This window comes from Bubalus kerabau, chromosome 9 (assembly GCF_029407905.1).
Source record: "Bubalus kerabau isolate K-KA32 ecotype Philippines breed swamp buffalo chromosome 9, PCC_UOA_SB_1v2, whole genome shotgun sequence".
NCBI classification, from domain to species: domain Eukaryota; kingdom Metazoa; phylum Chordata; class Mammalia; order Artiodactyla; family Bovidae; genus Bubalus; species Bubalus kerabau.
In genome coordinates this window covers 102940560-102962655 of record NC_073632.1, presented here as the reverse complement: position 1 = coordinate 102962655, position 22096 = coordinate 102940560, and the positions used below count along the sequence as shown (strand labels likewise).

General features: G+C 40.7%; 1 protein-coding gene across 5 annotated transcripts in view; it reads left to right on the top strand.

The window, feature by feature from the left end:
• Positions 1-137: 137 nt before the first annotated feature.
• SERAC1 (serine active site containing 1) overlaps positions 138-22096 on the top strand; it is a 55756-nt gene continuing 33797 nt past the window's right edge. For 3 of the 5 annotated variants that reach the window (XM_055536082.1, XM_055536079.1, XM_055536084.1), the window contains exons 1-6: positions 138-254; positions 14269-14387; positions 15101-15192; positions 16295-16331; positions 18563-18699; positions 21662-21751. In XM_055536082.1, coding sequence (XP_055392057.1) covers positions 15102-15192; positions 16295-16331; positions 18563-18699; positions 21662-21751 — 355 coding nt within the window. In that variant the 5' untranslated portion in view covers positions 138-254; positions 14269-14387; position 15101. Of the gene's footprint in view, positions 255-14268; positions 14388-15098; positions 15193-16294; positions 16332-18562; positions 18700-21661; positions 21752-22096 lie in introns of those variants that run through there. The other 2 variants (XM_055536080.1, XM_055536083.1) reach the window with 2 other exon arrangements.

The following is a 22096-nucleotide window of genomic DNA, read 5'->3' as shown; positions in this document are numbered from 1 at the left end:
ACGCGCCTGCTACGTCATAGCGACCGCGACGTCCTCGTGGTGGGGCGCGCCGGCGGGGAGGAGGGACGTGGGCGGGGCTTCTTGCGGGGCGGGGCGAGGTGAGGGCGGGGTCACGTGTCGCCCGCCGCTGGTGGGAGGGCGGGGACTGGGAGCGGAGGGGCGGGGACTGGGAACGGTGGGCTGGGGCGGGTTCCCCGCGGACTTGCTACTGAGTGAACTGCCAGGGGGCTGTGGCCGCCTCCGCGCGCCGGCAGGTAAGGAAGGTAGGGCTGGGCTCGTGGGTGGGGGCGGATGCAGGCCTCGGCGAAGCCGGGCACTGCGGAACGTGCGGCGGGCGGCGACGCTGAGCGGCCGGGGCGCCCCAGGGAGGGCGCGCGGCCCCTGGCTGACCCGCTGACCCGGCGCTGGGCGTGAGGTGAGGGCCTGTTTCCCCGCCTCGGCAACCCAGCTCTGCTTTCCCGGTCGCCACCCTCCTCTTAATTCGAGTCCCAGGCCCAGAGAGCCCCTGCCGGTACCGTCAGCCACAGGAAGGATGGTGAAAATGAGGAGGAAACAAGTATCCGCAGTTCAGATCGGAACCTTTCAGACCACAGCTTCTATAGCTGTGACGCGAGAGATTGAATGCTAATGGGTCCTCCGAGCCCGGAGGAAAGACCCAGAGAGTTCTAAAATTACTTCCTTCCCCAGATTCCCGGATCTGTAGTCTAATACTCTGGCCACCTGATGGGAAGAGTCCACTCATTGGAAAAGATCCTGATGCTGGGAAAGACTGGGGGCAGGAGGAGAAGGGGAACAGAGGATGAGATGGTTAGATAACATCACCCAACCTAATGGATATGACTTGAGCAAACTCGGGGACATAGTGGAAGACAGAAAGGGCCTGGCATGCTGCAATCCATAGGGTCGCAAAGAGTCGGACTCCACTTAGCTACTGAGCAACAATGTATTGGAGCTCTATTTGTTTTTTTACCAGTCGAGAAATGAGGTTTCTTGCTTTCTGTTCCTAAGGTGAAATTGTACTTCTCCAATTGTGTGTTCATGTGATTTAGGAACCTGGCTCTTTTATTTATTTCCCTCTTTCTTTGCTTCAAATCTTTCCCGTCCTGTTGGTTTCCATGCTGCTGCTCATGCTCGTTCCCTCCCTCTCTCTAATCTGCCCCAACTCTAGTTGTTCCTAAATATATTCTCTCTCTTTTTTTTTTTCTTCTTGAATGCATTCTCCTCTTTCACTGTCTCATCAGTTCTATCACATCAAACCTCTATTCTTGTGCTCCAGGTGGTGGCCAGATGCCTGCATGTTAATGACCTGTGAGAACTCTAAAGAATTCCTCCCAACCTGAATTAGACCTCACTTCACCGTCACTTCAAAATCTGCTTTTCTTCCCATGTTTTTCCAAATCATCTAGATTTAAAATCGCCATTTTTTTATTCAACAAACATTTTGTGCAGTATATGTCAGACCCTATTCTAGACATTGAACTTACAATGGTGAGCTGGCAACTTAAATATAGGCAGGGAAAAGGACACTAAAAATCAGATAACTAGAAGGTTAACTGATAGGATGTGATAAAGAAGAACTGGAAGGGCTTCATTTGTTAGGAGGTCATCAAAAATGACCTTCAATTCAAGCAGATTTCTGAATAAAAGAGTAACTTCTACACACCAGCAATAACTGGGAATTTTAATAATAAAAAGATGCTATTCATAACAGTATTGAAAACTGAAGGTATCTGGAAATAGATCAAACTAAAGGTGCATTGTCCTTTAAGGAGAAAATTATAATGCTCTATTGAAACACATAAAAGAAGACCCAAGTAAATGCAGCCGTATGCCATATTCATTGGAGAAGGAAATGGCAACCCACTCCAATATTCTTGCCTGGAGAATTCCATGGACAAAGGAGCCTGGCGGGCTACAGTCCATGGGGTTGCAGAGTCAGACACAACTGAGTGACTATCACTCACTCACCATATTCTTGGGGTAGGAAGACTCAGTATTATAAAGATGTCCATTTTCTCCAAATCTACAGATTTGTTGAAATTCCAATTAAAATTGGAATATGGTTTTTCATGGAGCTTCACATGTTGAACCTAATATGTCTATGAAAAGACAGAGCACCCGGAATTCCTAACTCAATTTTGAAGAAAAACTCTCTGCCTTCTAGGTATCAAAACAATATAAAGCCATAATAATCAAGACTCCTGGCTTAATTACTGGTCTTGATTTAGGGACAGGAAAGTAAACCCGTGAAACAGAAGAGAGAGCTTAGAAACATGCTCATATACATACGGAAGTATACCACCAAGTAGTAGTACAGAAGCACAGTGTATTCAGTAAATGATGCTGAGCTATGTGGTATCCATATAGATTGAAGACCAAATTGGATTCCTACTTCACATCATTTACAACAGCAATTTCCAAATGGACTGAAGACCTAAGTGTGAAAGACACACCTGAAAAATACTTAGAAAAAAATACAGGCGGCTATGTTGTTTCTGGGAAAGATTTCTTTTTTTGTTTCTTTGCGTTAAATACATATAACATAAAATTTACCATTTTAACCACATACAGTGTACAATTCAGGGATATTCATGTTATCATGCCATCATTACTACTGCTTGTCTACAGAAGCAGAATCACTAACTACTAACTAGTTAGTAATCAAACCTGAGTCTCTTATGTCTCCTACATTGGCAGGCAAGTTCTTTACCACCAGTACCACCTGCAAAGCCCCAAGATTTATTATAAAACTGCAGTAATCAGTACTGTGTGATTTTTACATAAGGGTACACAAATAGATCAATGGAATGCAATGTAGTACAGAAATAGGCCCATACTTATTTAATCAATTGATTTTCAACCAAGGCACAAAGTCGATTCAATGAGGATAGGGAAATGTTTTCAACAAATGATGCTGGGTCTATTGGCTATTCATATAGAGGGGAAAAAAATGAACTTCAACTCCTGTCTCACCCAAATCAAAAAATTAATTTGAGATGGATCATAGGCCTTAATGTAAAAGTGAAAACCAAAAGGCCTTTTAGACAAACCCATAGAATATTTGTGACTTGCAGGTCGGCAAGAAAAATTTCTTAGATAGGACATAGAATGCAACAACCATAAAAGAAAAAAGAATTTGGTTAAAGAGATTTTATGAAAATTAAAATTTCTGTTCATCAGAAGGTACCTTTATAAAAATGAATAGGCAAGTCACAAACTGGAATATACTTTACATATATATGTATACATACATATGTGTGTGTTTATCTCTCCGTCTGTATGCACACACTGTGAGGAAGCCTTGCCATGGCGTTGTATTTTGTTGTTGTTGTTTGTTTGTAAGTTTAAAGGATTGGAAACAAAGTTTGGGTGGGATGCCAAAGGAAATTGACTGCGGAGCATCTGAGTCGCTGACAAGGAAGCGCCGTGTTCTGTAACGTGGAAACTCAGAGGGGCCATCTTTTAAGATGTGGGCAGGTGCAGAAGTGGTACAGACATTTGCTTTTTACAAATTAAGTGACTCACATAAAAAAAAAGTTGGTTAAAATTAGCTTTGGTTTCTGGTCTACAATGTGGTCTTCTCTTTAATCAGAATTTCCCGTGGACTGGAAAAGACAGGAAAGCCCACTGACTCCTGAACGGTGTTTGCATAGTCTGTCTGGGAAAAGTTGCACTATTCTCTCTCCTCCCTTGTCTATCGTTATCTGTACTCAGTGGAATTCTTTAGCACTCTTCGGCAAGACCTGCTAGATGAGTTCAGTTTTTCCTTCAATTTGTCCTCAGGCCAGCTGTCCTCAGCTTCCACAATAGAGTGGAATGGGGAGGGGTGAGGGAAGGGGGAGTTCCTGTTCATATAGTTGTCTACATCAGTGTTACTATACATTTAATTTTTTTTAATTACCATTTCCTCACTCTACTGTAATTGCACCAAACTCCTGTGTCATTCATACAGAAGGTGTTATTGTTACAATACCCATCAATGATAGAACGACTGTCTCATTATGGATTTCTTTCTCAGCAGAATCTTCCGTTTCCCATATACTGTATGTTATCTTATATGAAGGTCATTACTTTAAGTGATCTCTGAGTCCCACTGCCCACCTTAGGTGGAACCAAATGTTGCAATCCAAAGTGCAGCTCAACATGGAAACTGGTGTCCATATCTGTTGTTGTTGTTCAGTCACTCAGTCGAGTCCAACTCTTTGTGACCCCATGAACTGCAGGACACAAAGCTTCCTTGTCCTTCACTGTCTCCTGGAATGTTCTCAGACTCGTGTCCATTGAGTCAGTGATGCCATCCAACCATCTCATCTTCTGTCACCCACTTCTCCTCCTGCCCTCAATCTTTCCCAGCATCAGGGTCTTTTCCAGTGAGTTGGCTCTTCGCATCAGGTGCCCAAAGCATTGGAGCTTTAGCTTCAGTATCAGTCCTTCCAAGGAATGTTCAGGGTTGATTTCCTTTAGGATTGACTAGTTTGATCTCCTTGCAGACCAAGGGACTCTCAGGAATCTTCTCCAGCACCACAGTTCAAAAGCATCAATTCTTCAGCGTTCAGCCTTCTTTATAGTCCGACTCTCACATCCATACATGAGTACTGGAAAAACCATAGCTTTGACTAGATGGATGTTTGTCTGCAAAGTGATGTCTCTGCTTTTCAATATGCTTTCTAGGTTTGTCATAGCTTTCCTTCTAAGGAGCAAACATCTTTTAATTTCATGGTTGCAGTCACTGTCTGCAGTGATTTTGGAGCCCAAGAAAATCTGTCACTGTTTCCACTTTTTCCCCTTCTGTTTGCCATGAAGTGATGGGACTGGGTGCCATGATCTTAGTTTTTTGGATGTTGAGTGTTAAGGCAACTTTTTCACTCTCCTCTTTCACCTTCATCAAAGAGGCTCTTTAGTTCCTCTTCACTTTCTTCCATTAAAGTCATATCATTTGCATATCTGAGGTTGTTGATATTTCTCCCTGCAATCTTCATTCCAGTTTGTGAGTCACCCATCCCAGCATTTCGCATGATATACTCTGCATAGAAGTTAAATAAGCAGGGTGATGTACCTGTTTATTTAACCTTTTTAAAATAGCCTTGACATACCTTTCCCAATTTTGATGAATTCAAGTAGGCCTTAGGAAGCATTACTACAAACAAAGCTTATGGAGGTGATGAAATTCCAGCTGAGCTATTTAAAATCCTGAAAGATGATGCTTTTAAAGTGCTGCAGTGAATATGCCAGCAAATTTGGAAAACTCAGCAGTGGCCACAAGACTGGTAAAGGTCAGTTTTCATTCCAGTCCCAAAGAAGGGCAATGCCAAAGAATATTCAGACTACCATACAGTTGTACTCATTTCACATGCTAGCAAGTTGATTCTCAAAATCCTTCAAGCTGGGCTTCAGCAGTATGTGAACTGAGAACTTCCAGATGTACAAGCTGGATTTAGAAAAGGCAGAGGAACCAGAGATCAAATTGCTAACATCCATTGGATCATGGAAAAAGAAATAAAAAAAAAAAGAAATCTGCTTCATTGACTACACCAAAGCCTTTGACTGTGTGGATCACAACAAATTGCGGAAAATTCTTAAAGGGATGGGAATACCAGACCACCTGACCTGTCTCCTGAGAAGCCTGTATGCATGACAAGAAGAGACAGAACTGGAGCTGCATGTCTGAATCTGGGGCACAGTTTATTCATGAGGGCCCGGTGGTTCCCCATGGGCTGTATATGCTGTCTCTGGCAAGTGTTCCTTTTCCCTTTGCCTACAGCCCCTTTTTGTTAATCCAGGGAACAGCTGCCGTCACGGCACAGTGGCAGAAATTATAGTTACTGCTCAAAATATCCCATAGTCCTAGGGGGCGAGGAGGGCATGGGTTTTCCCAAAGCTTTGCCTTCTGACTTTCTACCCCCCAGTATAGTGGACCACTGCTTAGATGCCAGTTTAGCTTCCGGTTGAATCAGCATGCTTAGCAAGCTCTGCTGCATGTTTCTATCAGCCCGTTTACAGAAGTGGTTCTTGGCATTTTTGCCATTATTTTCTAGGTCTGATTTGTGTGTTGACTCAAAGTATCATTTGTCTCCCAGGCTGCTTTCTTCACCTGTCCCTTCTTCCTGAAATAGTAGCCCTGTTAATCCATCTATCTGCATTAATAGTCCCTTTTCTTTTCCATGACCGTACGGTCACCAAGGAAATGGCCTTGGTGGCCATTCCTCCATGGCTCATCCCCTTTAGCCAGCCCCCAGGTCCCTCAGTATCTCTCTCTTCTCTTAGGTTTCGGCCAGTGTTGCTCAAGTCACCACAGGTGTTGGTTCAGTTGGGGAGTGATTGGTTGGGTGCAGTTCAGGTGAAGAGTATTCACCCAAAAGTATTAGGTGCCCCAGATCACAGTAATAAGAGTAAGGGTGGCGCCCAAATTCAGGATGGTTTCTGTGGTCCATTAGACCTCCTGTAGCATTCGACATCTTTTGTGGGTTTGAGCACGGTTAAACTATCTTACTTCCCTGGTGGCTCAGATGGTAAAGTGTCTGCCTACACTGTGGGAGACCTGGGTTCAATCCCTGTGTTGGGAAGATCTCCTGGAGAAGGAAATGGCAACCCACTCCAGTATTCTTGCCTAGAAAATCCCATAGACGGAGGAGCCTGGTAGGTTACATTCCATGGGGTGGCAATGAGCTGGACATGACTGAGCGACTTCACTTTCAGTTTCAAACTGATTCTGGTCAGGGGCTAGCAGAGGCAGGAGGTAACCTTGAGGATGGGGCCCACCTGCAAAAAAAAGGCTGGTATGTGTGAGGGCAAAGCACGACAGGAAACACAAGTGGCAGACAGCACTTCACATTATAACCCGGGCCCTGCAGAGAATGCCACCATCCAGTCCTGTTGACACACACCCGCGACGAGCTCCCCCTAGCCGATTGTGGGACAATCACTCCAAAAAATTCTGCCTTAGTCTGGGCCCTATATAGTACCATACGTTATGAAAATGGGAAATAGATGGGGAAACAGTGGAAACAGTGTCAGACCTTATTTCTTTGGGCTCCAAAATCACTGCAGATGGTGACTGCAGCCATGAAATTAAAAGACGCTTACTCCTTGGAAGGAAAGTTATGACCAACCTAGAGAGCATATTCAAAAGCAGAGATATTGCTTTGCCAACAAAGGTCCATCTAGTCAAGGCTATGGTTTTTCCTGTGGTCATGTATGGATGTGAGAGTTGAACTGTGAAGAAAGCTGAGCGCCAAAGAATTGATGCTTTTGAACTGTGGTGTTGGAGAAGACTCTTGAGAGTCCCTTGGACTGCAAGCAGATCCAACCAGTCCATTCTGAAGGAGATCAGCCCTGGGATTTCTTTGAAAGGAATGATGCTAAAGCTGAAACTCCAGTACTTTGGCCACCTCATGTGAAGAGTTGACTCATTGGAAAAGACTCTGATGCTGGGAGGGATTGGGGTCAGGAGGAGAAGGGGATGACAGAGGATGAGATGGCTGGATGGCATCACTGACTCGATGGACGTGAGTCTGGGTGAACTCCGGGAGTTGGTGATGGACAGGGAGGCCTGGCGTGCTGCAATTCATGGGGTCGCAAAGAGTCGGATACGACTGAGTGACTGAACTGAACTGAACTGAAAGGCTGAATCTAAATTAGAGAGTGACAGAAATGGGTACTTCAGTTCCAGAGTAGTGTAATTATAGCGAAAGGGTAAAGTAACTTGATCTTGAGAGTCAGAACTAGTTTCCAGGATCAGATAAGAGAACTTTGCTCAAGCAACCAAACAATTGCAGCCCTTATCTTAACGTTAGGAGCCATCTTGTTTGTTCTTCCTGTTTCTTCTGAAGAGTTAAAAGTCTGTTAAGGGCTTTCAGCAGCAGCTTTCCCCTTTATTGTGTTGATGGCCAGGAGGGATCCTCCTTCACTTGGATGAATCCAAGGCCTAACAACTTCAGGTTTAGCAAAAGAATTAGTTACTAGCAAAACCTGATGAGGCTCCACCCACTGGGTGGGATTGGTTTTCTGGGAGTACTTCTTTCCAGGTTTTTTGGATGGGGGACATCTGTATGATATACTTCATCCTGCTTTGGTGAGAGTGATAACTTCTGCCTTTTTGGAGGAAGTACCTGGTACTAGACTTTCTGCCTGTAAGACTTCTTATGAGGTCACTACCTGCATGTCTGCTTTATAACTTCCATAGTCCATGAAACTGTTCCTATCAGTGAAGTGTCTAACAGACTCCCATTGGAGTATTTAAAAATAATGTGGAATTAAAATAGTAGGCAAAAATACCTAAAAAGATAGAGATTGGATTGGATTTAAAGCATTCTCATTTGGGAGAATTTTTGTATTGCTCAAGTTTATACTTCATGTAGCATGTTAAAAATGTATTTTTTAAATGAATAGAAATAAATGATATAACTTTAAACCAGTTAAAGGGTAATAAAAAAAACTTGATTTATCCCACATACAGTACATGTAAATGGATTAAGCTTATCTGTTAAAAGATTTTGGAATTAAATATATATGATATCAAAAGATTATAAGCATGATTGGGGAAAATGATGCACATGTTGAAAGAAAAATGGAAAGTAAATATTAACATGAAATAGAACTTAAGGCAATAAATATTAATAGGGATAAAGAAGGATCAGATATGATGATGAACAGGGTACTAAGGTTCCAACAGTCTTAAGTTTTTATACACCTAATGACATGTCTTTTCACATCATGACCAAAATATGACCATATTCGTTTGGCACAGTGAGGGGGTTCAATAGTAGAAGGTAAGACCCATGAGGGCAGGTACATAGTTTTCATATTCATTACTGTATCTCCAGTACTTAAAACAGTTCCTGGTTTATAGGTGCTCAAGTATTTATTGGATGAATAAATAATTTAAAGAAATAATGGACAAGTCCAAGGATACCATAAGGATAAGAAACCAGGATGAGAATTTTTAAAAACCTCTCTGAGGTACTAGAAGGTCATGCAGATAAAATTTAGTAAAGCCATAGATACTTTTTAACAACAAAATTCATGAGCTTGCTATAATGGATATTACAAATTTTGCCCATAACAAAGAATAAGTTTATATGATACATTTATAAATATTGGTTGCAATTAGGTGGCAAAGCATGTCTTCACAATTCCAAAGAATCTATGCCATCTAGCACAATGAAAAGATAATCTTTAGAAATTTCATGTTTAAAGACTGGAAACAGAACTAAACAATCCACAGCTTAGAGGAGGTCTTGTCTCAGGTCAGATCTGGAGAAGGAAATGCCAACCCACTCCGGTGTTGTTGCCTAGAGAATCCCATGGACAGAGGAGTCCGGCAGGCCATGGTCCATGGGGTTGCAGAGTCGGACGTGACTGAAGCGACTAAGCACACACAGTGGAAATATCAGGACTTGTGTAAAGCAAAACTGAAGTAAAGCAAAACTAGAGGGGAATTTATGGTCTTAAATGCACTATGAAACAGCAAGAAATGCTCATAATATATTAAGTTTTATTGAAGAAGTTAAGAAAAGGACAGGGTAAATCCAAAGAAAGAAAGAAGATAGTGAAGAGCAGAAATAGAAAACAAAGTAAAACAGAGATGCTCAGCAAAACCAATAGATGAAGAAAATTAATAAAATTTTCTATTAGTAAACTTTTAGAAGACAGCTGAAAAGTAAAAAAGAAACAAATAATGCTAGGAAGAAAAAAGGCAATTTTAGGGATAAAAAGATCATAGGAATAAGCAGGAATAGCTTTATGTTCATGATTTTGAAAACCTAAATTCCCACTTTCTTGAAAAATAAATATTATCAAGACTAATTCAAGAAAAAAAAATCTAAATTAGTAGTTATAGAAATAAAGTGACTCTAAAAAAGAGGCACATTAGCAACCTAATATGGACCTTGGTTAGATCCTAATTCTAATAGTCCAGTAGTGCAAAACCAAAGTTTATGAAATAATTGAAACATTCATTGGACATTTGATGATACTAAGGAATGTTTTTGGAGAGGGTAATAATGATGGTTAATTTTCTCAGCAGGCAATGGCACCCCACTCCAGTACTCTTGCCTGGAAAATCCCATGGACGGAGGAGCCTGGCAGGCTGCAGTCCATGGGGTTGCTGAGGGTCCGGGCACGACTGAGCAACTTCACTTTCACTTTTCACTTTAATGCATTGGAGAAGGAAATGGCAACCCACTCCAGTGTTCTTGCCTGGAGAATCCCAGGGATGGCGGAGCCTGGTGGGCTGCCATCTATGGGGTCGCACAGAGTCGGACACGACTGAAGCGACTTAGCAGCAGTAGCAGCAGCAACATACTATAGTATTTAAGGGTTAAATAAGACATGACATCATGGAATTGCTTCAAAATAATTGAGTGTTATGGTGGTGGAGTGAATGTGGGTTTCAGATTGCACTGTTCAATACTATAGCCACTAGCCATATGTGGGTAATTAAAATTAATTAAAATTTAAAATTTGAAATGACAGTTCCTCAATCATATTAGCATATTTTCACATTAGTAGTAGGAAATCTCTTTCGTGCAGAAGTTCTTTTGGATAGAGCAGGTGTAGATGAAACAAGGTTGACCTTGTGTTGATAAGTTTTGAAGCTGAGTGACAAGAGATTCATTTTATTATTCTCTCCACATTTGTATACATTTGAAATTTTCCATGAAATGAGGAAACAACGAAAAACCATGCATGACCTTTGTGGAGAAAATTACAAAAGATCTAAAAGAAGAACTGAAGATATACTTTTCATGAACGGAGAGACTCCATATGATATCAGTTCAGTTCAGTTCAGTTCAGTCGCTCAGTTGTGTCTGACTCTTTGCGACCCCATGGACTGCAGGACACCAGGCCTCCCTGTCCATCACCAACTCCTGGAGTTTACTCAAACTCATGCCATTGAGCTGGTGATGCCATCAAACCATCTCATCCTCTGTTGTCCCTTTCTCCCGCCTTTGATCTTTCCCAGTATCAGGGTCTTTTCAAATGAGTCAGTTCTTCGCATCAGGTGGCCAAAGTATTGGAGTTTCAGCTTCAACATCAGTCCTTCCAATGAGTATTCAGGACTGATTTCCTTTAGGATGGACTGGTTGGATCTCCTTGCAGTCCAAGGGACTTTCAAGAGTCTTCTCCAACACCACAGTTCAAAAGCATCAATTCTCCCAAATTAAGTCTGTAAATTCAATTCAGTTCCATAAAAATCCCAATAAACAAGATAATTGTGAAAAGAATAGGGGCGGGGTGCTTACCTAGAAGCTATCGGCTTGTTTTAAAGGTATGGCAATTAAGAAAGGCATTGTATCACTGATGCAGAGTTAGACAGATATACCAGTGGCACAAAACTCCAGAAATGGACCCCAGGTAGATTAGACCTTGGTGTAGCGAGCAGTCATTTCTAATCAGTGTAAAAACTATGTTTTGGTAATAAATGGTCTTGGGATATTTGGTTTCAGGAGTATGATAATTTGACTTTAGACATCCTGGGTGTGTGTGGTGCTTCAGAGTGGAAATGTGCATTAGGCAGCTGAATATGTGTGTGAAGCTTAGCAGAGAGACTTGAATAGAAATAGTTATAGAATTTGGGAATCATAAGCTTACAGGTAAAACTTTATTATGAAAACACTGAAATTACTTAGCACGAGAAGATAGCATGAGGAAAAAAGAGGACCGCAGGTGGAACCCACTGCAACACTAATGTTTAAGGACCGGGTGGTGGCGCTGGTGGTAAAGAACCCGCCTGCCAGTGCTGGAGATGTAGGAGCCTCAAGTTTGTTCCCTGGGTCTGGAAGATCTCCTGAGGAGGCATGGCAACCCAGTCCAGTATTCTTGCCTGGAGAATCCCAAGAACAGAGGGGCCTGGTGGGCTGCAGTCCATGGGGTCACAGAGAGTCGGACACGACTGAAGCGATGTAGCATGCGCGCACGCACAGAGGCAGCAGAGCCAGCTGTAAGCCCATTGAGGGCACATCTCAGGTTTCCATCCCCTGCAGGCGGTGGGTGCTCAGTAAGTTTTTGCCAAGTGAGTAATGGGATGGAGTGGCCAGAAATGTGAGAATTCAGCCTAGAAGACCCGGTGTCACAGTAGCTAGAGGAGAGAAAGAGGGAGCAGTCAAATGCTTCAGACGAAGACCGGAAGATGGTGACTGAAAAGTGGCTTTCGCAGCAAAGATGTCACTCACTGGTGACCCTGGGGAGGGCTAGTCTAGTGTTTCAGGAAGACACTCTGGGGAAAGAGTCTTAAGAAATGCAGGTGACAGACATGCAATTGGAAAGAGAAGTGGTGGCGGATTGGAGGTCGGGTCGGGGCTTGGCAGAGCATGTGGACGTTCAGAGCAGTCGTGGGGATGAAGAGACTGCCACCACCTGAGGAGATGAGAGAAGTGGATAGACCAGGGATTTACTCCCCGCCCCCCCCAGTTATTTGTTCATTTTTGTGTTTTGATGGGAGAACACTGGACATCTAGTATTTCGAGGGGAGGAGTAGTAAGAGCTGAAAGAGAGTGTGTGAAGATAAAGAAGAGAAAGTTAATGAATGGATCAAGGTCCCTGTGGAAGTGAAAGAGATGAGAACATAGATGGTACATTTCCCTGTGAGAAAGGATGAGACCTTTTCCTCAGAAATAGGAAAGAATAGTGCTGATAAAAGTCCATTTGGAATCTGGAGAAGGTGATGCAGATAAAGATGTGAAAACCAGCCAGGGTAGATTTCCTGTGATATTAAGAAACTTAGGCTTGGGGGTGCCTTACCACATGGGCACCTTTGAGCACTCAGAAGTGGTAGAAGCTGTCATATCTTAGGGAGGGAGGGAGATCAGAGTATAATCCCGAAGCATTTCTTTGTAAGCACTTTCGACAGATTACCTAATGAAACTCCAGAAGAAAGGTATCAACATTTCCAAGACCAGGAATTTATTGTGGTATCTTTTCTCATTCTAAATTACTTTCATTTTAGTACCTAATTTGATATTTGTGGTTTTGTGTGTAGTTTTTTTTTTTTTTTAAAGGAACTTCCTACCCTTCCCCTACCCCACTATTTGAATACAATTTGTTTCCCTCAATACCTCAATCAATCCCTGCTTGTAGGTATTGGGGGCAGAAGTTGAAGGAGTTCATAGGCTTCATTTTCTGAGCGAAGTGAGAGACAAATCATTTGAAAGGGATGAAGGGAACGTAGGCCGCTTGGCAGAGTTCATGGCTATTGAGAGCAGTTGTTGTGAGGGTAAGAGAGAAACGATTAGGGACAGCAGAGATCATTCTGGGAGCCCACTCCCAGTTTGTCTGTGTCCCCGTCCCCCGTCTTGGCTGTCCCAAGTGTCAGAACAGAGAAAACACGTTTCAAGTTGGGGCTGCAGGATAGTATTACTAGAAAGAGGAGGGCTCTGCTGGGCTTCCCTTGTGGCTGAACTGGTAAAGAATCCACCTGCAATGCAGGAGACCTGGGTTCGATCCCTGGGTTGGGAAGATCCCCTGGAGAAGGGAAAGGCTACCCACTCCAGTATTCTGGCCTGGAGAATTCCATGGACTATACTCCATGGGGTCGCAAAGAGTTGGACACGACTGAGTGACTTTCACTCACTCACTCACTCACTGGTGTGTTGAGGGAGCAGGTAGAGGAAGGTGAAGTGATGTACCCCGGAGTTGAGGCGAGTCTGGAAGGAAGTAGAACCATGAGATGGCTGCTCACTCCAGGGAGGGCAAGGATGGAAGGTTTGTTGAGGCTGGAAAGCAGTGAACTGGAAGTAGTCGAGATGCTGAGAGAGTTGAACGTTAGAGAATTAGATATGGAGCAGCTTATTCTAGAAAAAGCTGAAAGGGCCAGTGTTGGCATTTGAGGAAATCTAGAGGGAAGGAAGATGGAGTAGATTTCTGCTGCACTCAGACATATTCAGGACGCGGTGGAGGGGAACCTGCTCAGGTGTGTGTGTGTGTGTGTTTAAGGTAATACTGTGAAGGTTTTTGTGAAGTGACAGCAACTCTTTAAACAAGTGAGAAAATAAGAAACAGTGACCTTTAAAACAGTGACCTTTACAAGTTTACCTGTTGCTTAAACAGTTTGCTTAGTCATCAGTTGATGTACTAGAACCACAAGAAAATTTTTTAAGCTTTTTATTTTGTGTTATTCCTAACAGATTTTCTTACACCAAGCATTAGTTAGATTATTTTCCCCCTAATCTCTGTAAGGCTGCCAGATGTTTTTACTGTATTAAAATAAACCAAAGACCATTTCTCACGAGTTCCTCAAGGCATCTTCTTTCTTTTCTCTTATTCCAAAAGAAAAAAGAAGAAATGTTTCATCTGGAGACAGCCTGATTCTAGAATACTGAGGTGTTCTAAAAACCATCGCATCATATTTAGATCACCTTCACTTAGTTGGTTAAATCGTTGCATGAAAGGTGAGTGATTAGATAGTTGAGCAGCATCTTCTTTGTCAGGATGCCAATAAGTAACAATTAAATTTCAAAGATTTTAAACAATATTGGGTACCATCTTAAAGGATTTGAAGAAAGGCTAAACACTTCCATGGGTCCTAAGTATATCTTCCATTCAGAGTGCTTTTCACTTCTGTAGGGACTTCACAGTTACCAAAGATAAATATAAGTATCTATCTATATGCATATATATCAAAGGCATTTAAAGTTTTTTGACACCTATATTGATATTCTCAATAACTTCTTTTCCTATTTCCTACTAATCATTGTTCACAATTGGATACGGTTTGAATAATAATCATCAAGGTACCAGCAAAATACTATTCTAATAAGTCTGCTTTAAATTTTTAAGGGAGAAATTTTGTTTTAATAGAAAAGTTTTTTTTTTCCCTTTAACTCTGTGGTCAATCTACTGTGATTGTGACATGTCCTTTTTTTTTTTTCATTGTATGATTCCAATTATAATAACATTTTATAAGTGACAAAACTATAGAGATAGTAAAAAGGCCCGTGTTTGCCAGGGTTTAGAGGAAGGTAGAGGAAAGGGGTGAATATATAATGCACAGTCAATTTTTAGAGCAGTGGAACTATTCTGTAATGATGTGTTCTTATAGTTAAAAGAAATATTTTTAATTACATGCTAAATTAAATCTGTTACAATTGTTCTAAATGCACAGAATGTCCCTGGCTGCTTATTGTGTCATCTGCTGTAGAAGAATGGGAACCTCGACTCCTCCGCCAAAAAGCAGCACATACTGGAGAGATATCAGTGAGTACAGTTTAAACGACAGTATTTTCTTGTAGAAACAGTGATAGAATTCTGGTTAAGTTTCCAGGGTGGTCCACAAAAACTTATTTAATCCGTGATAAATCTCAGATTTATTTACAACTTTTCTGCACTAATGGTTCACCCCCAGTTTGTAGGCCCAGAGCCACGCATAGTCCTTTTTCTTGGGACTCTCCCCCTCCCTTTGTTCCTGTCAGGTTCGTACTCATCCTTGTAAATTCAAGTCTCACTCCATTCTTCAGCGGCTATTTATTAAGCTCCTATAACATTGGTGCCAGGCCCATGTATTAGGTTCTGGGAATTCAGTGGAGAGCCAGGAAGATGTTTTGCTTGCCCTCTAAGAACTTAAGGTCTAGCACCAATCTCCTGTCTTTATTTGTAAATGTTTATGTTTATTACTAACCTTTATTTGTAAAATGAGAATATTAGCCTAGGCCATCTTTCATTCATTCTGCTTTGTGCTGGGTACTATTACTAGGCCCCGAGGGTACAGTATTGAATAAGACAAAGTCTGTCCTCTTGGAACTTCCTTTTGGTCTTTAAGAGAGATCAGTTTTTAGGATAGATCCTTTTCATCTGGAAAATTCTGTGATTTTGTATTTTAAAAATACAAAAAGGAGTGGAACCGAGAAGGGAGCTTTTCTTCTCTCATCATTTCTAGCGGAACAAACTCAAGAGTAGTGAATATACTGTAGGGCAGCAGAAAAGGCTGTGAGTCTGCGTTCTGTCTCCAGGGCTTAGTGAAAAAGAAACATCCTAATATGAAGGAACAGGGGCAGCAGTATAGGAGGAAACAAACCAGCTGCTCCTCGGGAAGTCCAGGAAGCCATCTTGGAATAAAGAAGACTTCCTGGAATTGTCCTCTTTCCTGTTCTGGAACTGTTTCCTAGATTTTGGGAGGAATGTCCAACTCCCTGGGCTGATGTATGGGGAAGTCAGTGGAGAGTTCCTTAACCCTCAGTAGGGAGGAGAAATGTTTTCTTGGCAGCATTATTTGAAGCTCTGAACAAAACCCGGAACAAAGCTTCTATACATCCAACAAATTATACATTGACATTTTCTTTTTTTCCCTTTCTTTTTGAAGGAAATATAATAAAGTTTACTGGATCACTTATTTTAGGGTAAGTGTCAACTGTGAAATGTTAATTGACTTCATTATACTACTGTTTGAGAGCTCAGTGGAAGAAATTTACAGGTAGCATAGGGGTACTGAAAGGGTATAGATTTTGGAATCTGCGAACATGTGTATTCATCACTGGTTAATCACTGGTTCTGTCACTTCAGTGTTGTCTTGATCCAGTTACTTTAAGCCCTGAGGAGTGTTTTCTCTTGGATCTAAGTGTAGATCTGGGAGTTCTGCCCTGGCACTGTTGCTCTGAGGAAAGCACTTGGCAAGTACAGAGCAGGCACTCACTGATTAGCTTTCACATACCTAAGATCACATCTTGTGTTAGGTTATGAAGAGGTTCAAGAAAGCTGAAATCAACTATAGTCAAAATTATTTTTGAAAGTGCTTTGAGTCACCATAAAGCTGTTATGAAAGGAATTGAGGTTGACTGAGAAAACCACTAGATTGACACTCCCATTTCATGCTGTTTAAGAGGCACATGTTTAATGAATGGAGTGATTTTCTTCCAAAGGTTGTTATTTTTCATTCTCTTTTCTTCTTTTTGGAGAGGAGGGATGGATATATATTAAGTGTATGTCCAATGCTGCTCTAGTGTTTCTGTTAATAATATTCTTTTTCATTAATGTAAATATGAAATCAAGTCTTAGATGCTAAAATGATAAAGTAGATATATTTGCTATTTTATCCAAATACATACATTTCTCCATGACATTGTAAGATAAGACAGAACATATTTAGAGGATTTTTTTCCTTGGACTCATTCCAGGCAAAAGATAAATGTTATATTCTTTTCTATGATGCAGTTTCTTTGTTTATATCACAGTAAAATTCAGGAATATTGTGAAAAATCACAATTTCTAGTAAAGAATTTTGTCTTTCATGAAACATGTGATAAAAATACTGAATAGATTTGTTTGTTTTGGCTGCCCTGGTTGATCCCCCCAGAGAGAGGTGATGACTCTCGAGAGCTTTCTCTCCATTCTTCTGGTGCTGGCAGTGTCTGGCCTTTCTGTCTTCCTTGCTTTTGCTGTAGGGTGGGAAGGTCGGGAAAAGGCTTCATATAACTGTCGTTTCTAAGCTCTGAGTTCACAGAGTGCAGCCTTTGTGTCTGGATATAAGGAGTGTGTAAATCAGTCTGACTAGGGGGAAAAAATCCTGCACTTTAGGATATACAACATTGTATTTCACTTAAAAACAAATTCTAGTTTGCTCCCCTCCCACCTCTACCGTGCAGCTTGCAGCATCTTAGTTTCCCAACCAAGGACTGAACCTGGGCCCTTGGCAGTGAAAGGGCAGAGTCCTAACCACTGGGTCGTCAGAGCAGTCCTTGTGTTTCACTTCAAATATTTGATTTTAGGTTTAACGCTTAGGAGAGAAGAAATTTTCATATGCTGGTGTTAAGGAGTACAGATTGACTAATCTTTTTAAAAAACACTTTGGCATTATCTAGTAAAGTTGAACAATATATAAATACTTTCAGAAAGTCTATAATTTTACTTCTAAGTATGTATCTTGGAGGAACATATGTATCTATAGAACACGAGTATGTATCTTAGAGGAACATATACACATGCCTCCAGTGCAGAAGTATATGATGTGTATATAACACACTGTTTGTAATTGACTCAAAACAGAAATTCCCTAAATGCCCATCTGTGGTAGGATGGATAAGTAAGTCGTTATATAGCCACACAGTGGATGAATCACATGCCACGTGAAAATACAAATGCTTGAGCTCGAGATACATGTAGCAACATGGGTGAATCTCACAGGAAGAAGGCTGAACTAAAGAGTACATACAGTGAGATTCCATTCCTTTGACATTCACAGACAAAATTAGGCCTTGTTGTTTAAAGGTTCATGTTTAGGTGGTGAACTATAAAGAATAGCAAGGATATTATTATAATCAAAGAATAATAATTGGCTATAAAGATGAGAGACAGGGTCAGGATCAGGGAGGGATGAACTGTGGGCTTCTGGGTACTGTTAATGTTTTTTGCCTGGGAATGTAATGCAGATATTTCTTATTTGTTAAGCTGAAATGTGTATATACATTTGCATATATATATGTATAATGTATGTTATATACACATTACCGTATTCATACTATGTTTCCCAATAAAAAAGAAAGAAAAAGTTCTACAGAAAGCTTATTAAAAAAGAGTGGCTCCTGTGTTATATTTAGATTATATGTTTATGATGAATTTTTTGTTTCTTTTTAAGAGGCTCTTTATTTATTACATATGAAGTTCTGGCCTTGAAGAAGTCTTTGACATTAGATACTCAAGTGATAGAAAGAGAAAAAATGAAGTCATATATATATGTGCACACAGTTTCTTTAGATAAAACAGAAAATCATGGTAAGTTCATGGTCATGGTAAAGTAATCCCATCTTTGTGAACAATGGAAGTTAGTTATTGAATTTAAAAAATGAGTATTTAGGAATGTAAATTGGTACAAACACTATGGAAAACAGTATTCAGATTCCTTAAAAAATTAAAAATAGAACTATATTAGAACCAGCAATTCCATCCCTGGGTATTTATTCAAAGAAAATTCTAAAAGATTATCCATCCCTCTATTCAGTGCAGCATTATTTACGATAGCCAAGATATGAAAGCAGCCTAAGTGCCCATCAATAGATGAATGGATAAAGAAGATATATGTGTATATATACACAACGGAATATTGCTCAGCCATAAAAAGGAATGAAACCTTGCCATTTGTAACAACACGATAGACCCAGAGGGTATAATGCTGATTGAAATAAGTCAGACAGAGAAAGACAAAATACTGTGTGATTTCATGTATATGTGGAATCTAAAAATCGAACATGAGTAAACAAAACAGAAACCAAATCATTTATACAGAACACCTACAGGTGGTTGCCAGAGGGGTGGGGTTTGGGGAAGGAGAGAAATAGGCGAGGGAGATTGAGAGGTACAATCTTTTGGTTATAAATAAATGAGTTACAGATATAAAGTGTTCAGTGTGGGGAGTGTGGTCAGTAATTATGCAGTATTCTTGCATGGTGAGAGATGATAACTAGATTTAGCGTGCTGATCATTTTGAAATGTATAGAAGTATGAAATTACTTCATGTGACTGGCAGAAATTAGAACTAAAATGTTTCACAGTAAAGGAAACTTTTCTTAGTTGTCTCCCAGCCATACTAACTATATCAAACTAAAATGAAATAACTTTGTGAAGGAAAAGCTTCTCCCCAACCACCCAGTTTTAAAAGTGATCAGGAGGATTAGATACAGAACAGAGAAAAGTAGAAAAATAAAGGATATAAAAAACCCATAGTTCCTGCCCCGGTGATTGTTATATTGTGGTATCAACAGTCCTGGTGGCCCAGTGGTGAAGAATCGGCCTGTCAATGCGGGAGACACAGGTTTGATCCCTAGGTTGGGAAGATCCCCTGGAGAAGGGAGTGACAGCCCACTCTGGTATTCTTGCCTAGAGAACTCCGTGGACAGAGGAGCCTGGCAGGCTACAGTCCCTGGAGTTGCAGAGTCAGACAGGACTTAGCAACTAAACAACAACATCAATACCAGTAACTAGCACAATGCTGTAAGTCAATTATACATCAAGAACAAACAGACTCAGAGAAGAGATCAGATTTGTGCTTACCATTGGCAGGGAGAATTGGATGAAGCTGGTCGAAATGTACAAACTTCCAGTTATAAGACAAATAAGTACTCAGGGTGTAACGTACATTAATGAATATAAATGTAACTAACACTGCTGTATGTTATATATGAAAGTTATTATGAGAATGAATCCTCAGAGTTTTCCTTACAAGGAAAAATTTTTTTTCTGTGTCTTTAATTTTGTATCCACGAGATGATAGATGTTCACTAAACGTTACGGTACTCATTTCATGTGAGTCAAATCATTGCTTATACGGACCTGTATGTCAATTGTTGTGCAATAAAACTTGAAGAAAAAACTATAAAATTTTTAAAAAATGAATACAACATTAATAAAAGAGGTTCAGCTAACTGTAAGAACAACCAGACCTGTAAGAACCAAGTTGCTAAGGAATTAATTGAAAATCAAATATTGGACTTCACATATTTAACCCAAATTTGCAGCTCTCCTGTAATTAAGTCAGGTGAAGACTAGCCAACTGCTTTAGTCTAAACTTGGAGTTCCTTGGTGGCTCAGCTGGTCAAGAATCCACCTGCTATGCGGGAGACCTGGATTCAATCCCTGGGTTGGGAAGATTCCCCTGGAGAAGGTAAAGGCTACCCACTCCAGTATTCTGGCCTGGAGAATTCCATGGACTGTACAGTCCGTGGGGTCAGAAAAAGTCAGACATGACTGAGCGAGTTTCACTTTCACTTGGAGTTCTTTACTTCACGAGGACTGTCAGTTCAGAGGCTGGTCCTCAGTTTAGCAAACATGAAAACATGATCTTTGTCACTTAGCTCAGAGGTATTTTTGCTCTAAGGCATTTATTATTATGCACCCTAAACTCATGGGATGGATTCATAAATATGAATGCCAACTTATTTACAGAGGGAGAAAAAAAAATGTGTCATCAAGGTTGGAAAACCTGGCTCTACTAGTCGAAACCCTCCTCTCCTCCATATTTAGGTCAGATGGAAACCCAATTAGTAATCAGATGGTTGCTTGGTGAACATGAACTTTTAGAGCAGAGTATCTTTTCATCAGGATATGGGTAGCCTGGCAAGTCATCACACTAGATTTACAGCTGCCTGTTGTACATCGTCAGCCAGAATAATCATGCCTGTGAGCACTTTACATTCCCCGAGTCAGGCAGGTTCTGCTGCTCCCCTGTCTGCAGCTGTATCTATCCCCGCCCTCTCCAGTCTGCATGTATTGTTAGTGTACCCTACTTATTTCAGCATGCTTTCATGGTGTGTTACATCAGTTACACAGCTAGTTTTTATAGCATATAATTTACTTATATAGTAAAGCTGAATCTCACTAGTCAGGTATCTCTAATTTTCGCTTTGAGAGGGGTATTTTTAAGTGACATTTTCTCAAATATAGTTAATCCTGTGTTGTATATGAGGATTTTTGTTAGCTTGAGTTAGTGTGTTTGCTTTTGTTTTGTTTTCACCTTTTCCCTGACTAGGAAAGTAATTTTGGAAGGGGGGTAGGAATTCAGAGACTCTGTGTTCCCATAATGGTTTTAGTTGCTTTAATAGTGACAGTAAAAAAAGAAAGATGCTATTTTACATTTTCTTTTTAAAAAATCAGAACTTAATTTATACATTTTTCTTTGAAGTATTGGAGCACAGCATTAAGAGTACCTATTTGATTTTATTTACATCTGTAATCATTCTAGGAATCACCTACCAGGCAAGAAAAGAGCTTCACAAAGCAGTAAGAAAAGTATTGGCAACATCAGCCAGGATATTTCGGGGTCCATTTGCTGGTAAGTATCACATACTTAATTGAGAATCCTTATCAGTAATCTGAAAGTCATTCAATGATCAACCTGAGGTGTTTTTTTTTCCATTTCTTGTGCTAAGATTTATTGTAGCTATGGAAAATTGAATAACCTTGTTCTCTTGGGCTATACTTAATTTTAAGGACTTGATGCCTTGGAAAGATTTTTCCTTCTATCTTTATGGATGCATTATTTTTAGATAGTTTCCAACTCTTTGTGACACCGTGGACTGTAGCCTATCAGGCTTCTCCATCCAAGGGGATTTATTTTCCAGGCAAGAGTACTGGAGTGGATTGCCATTTCCTTCTCCAGCGGATCTTCCTGACCAAG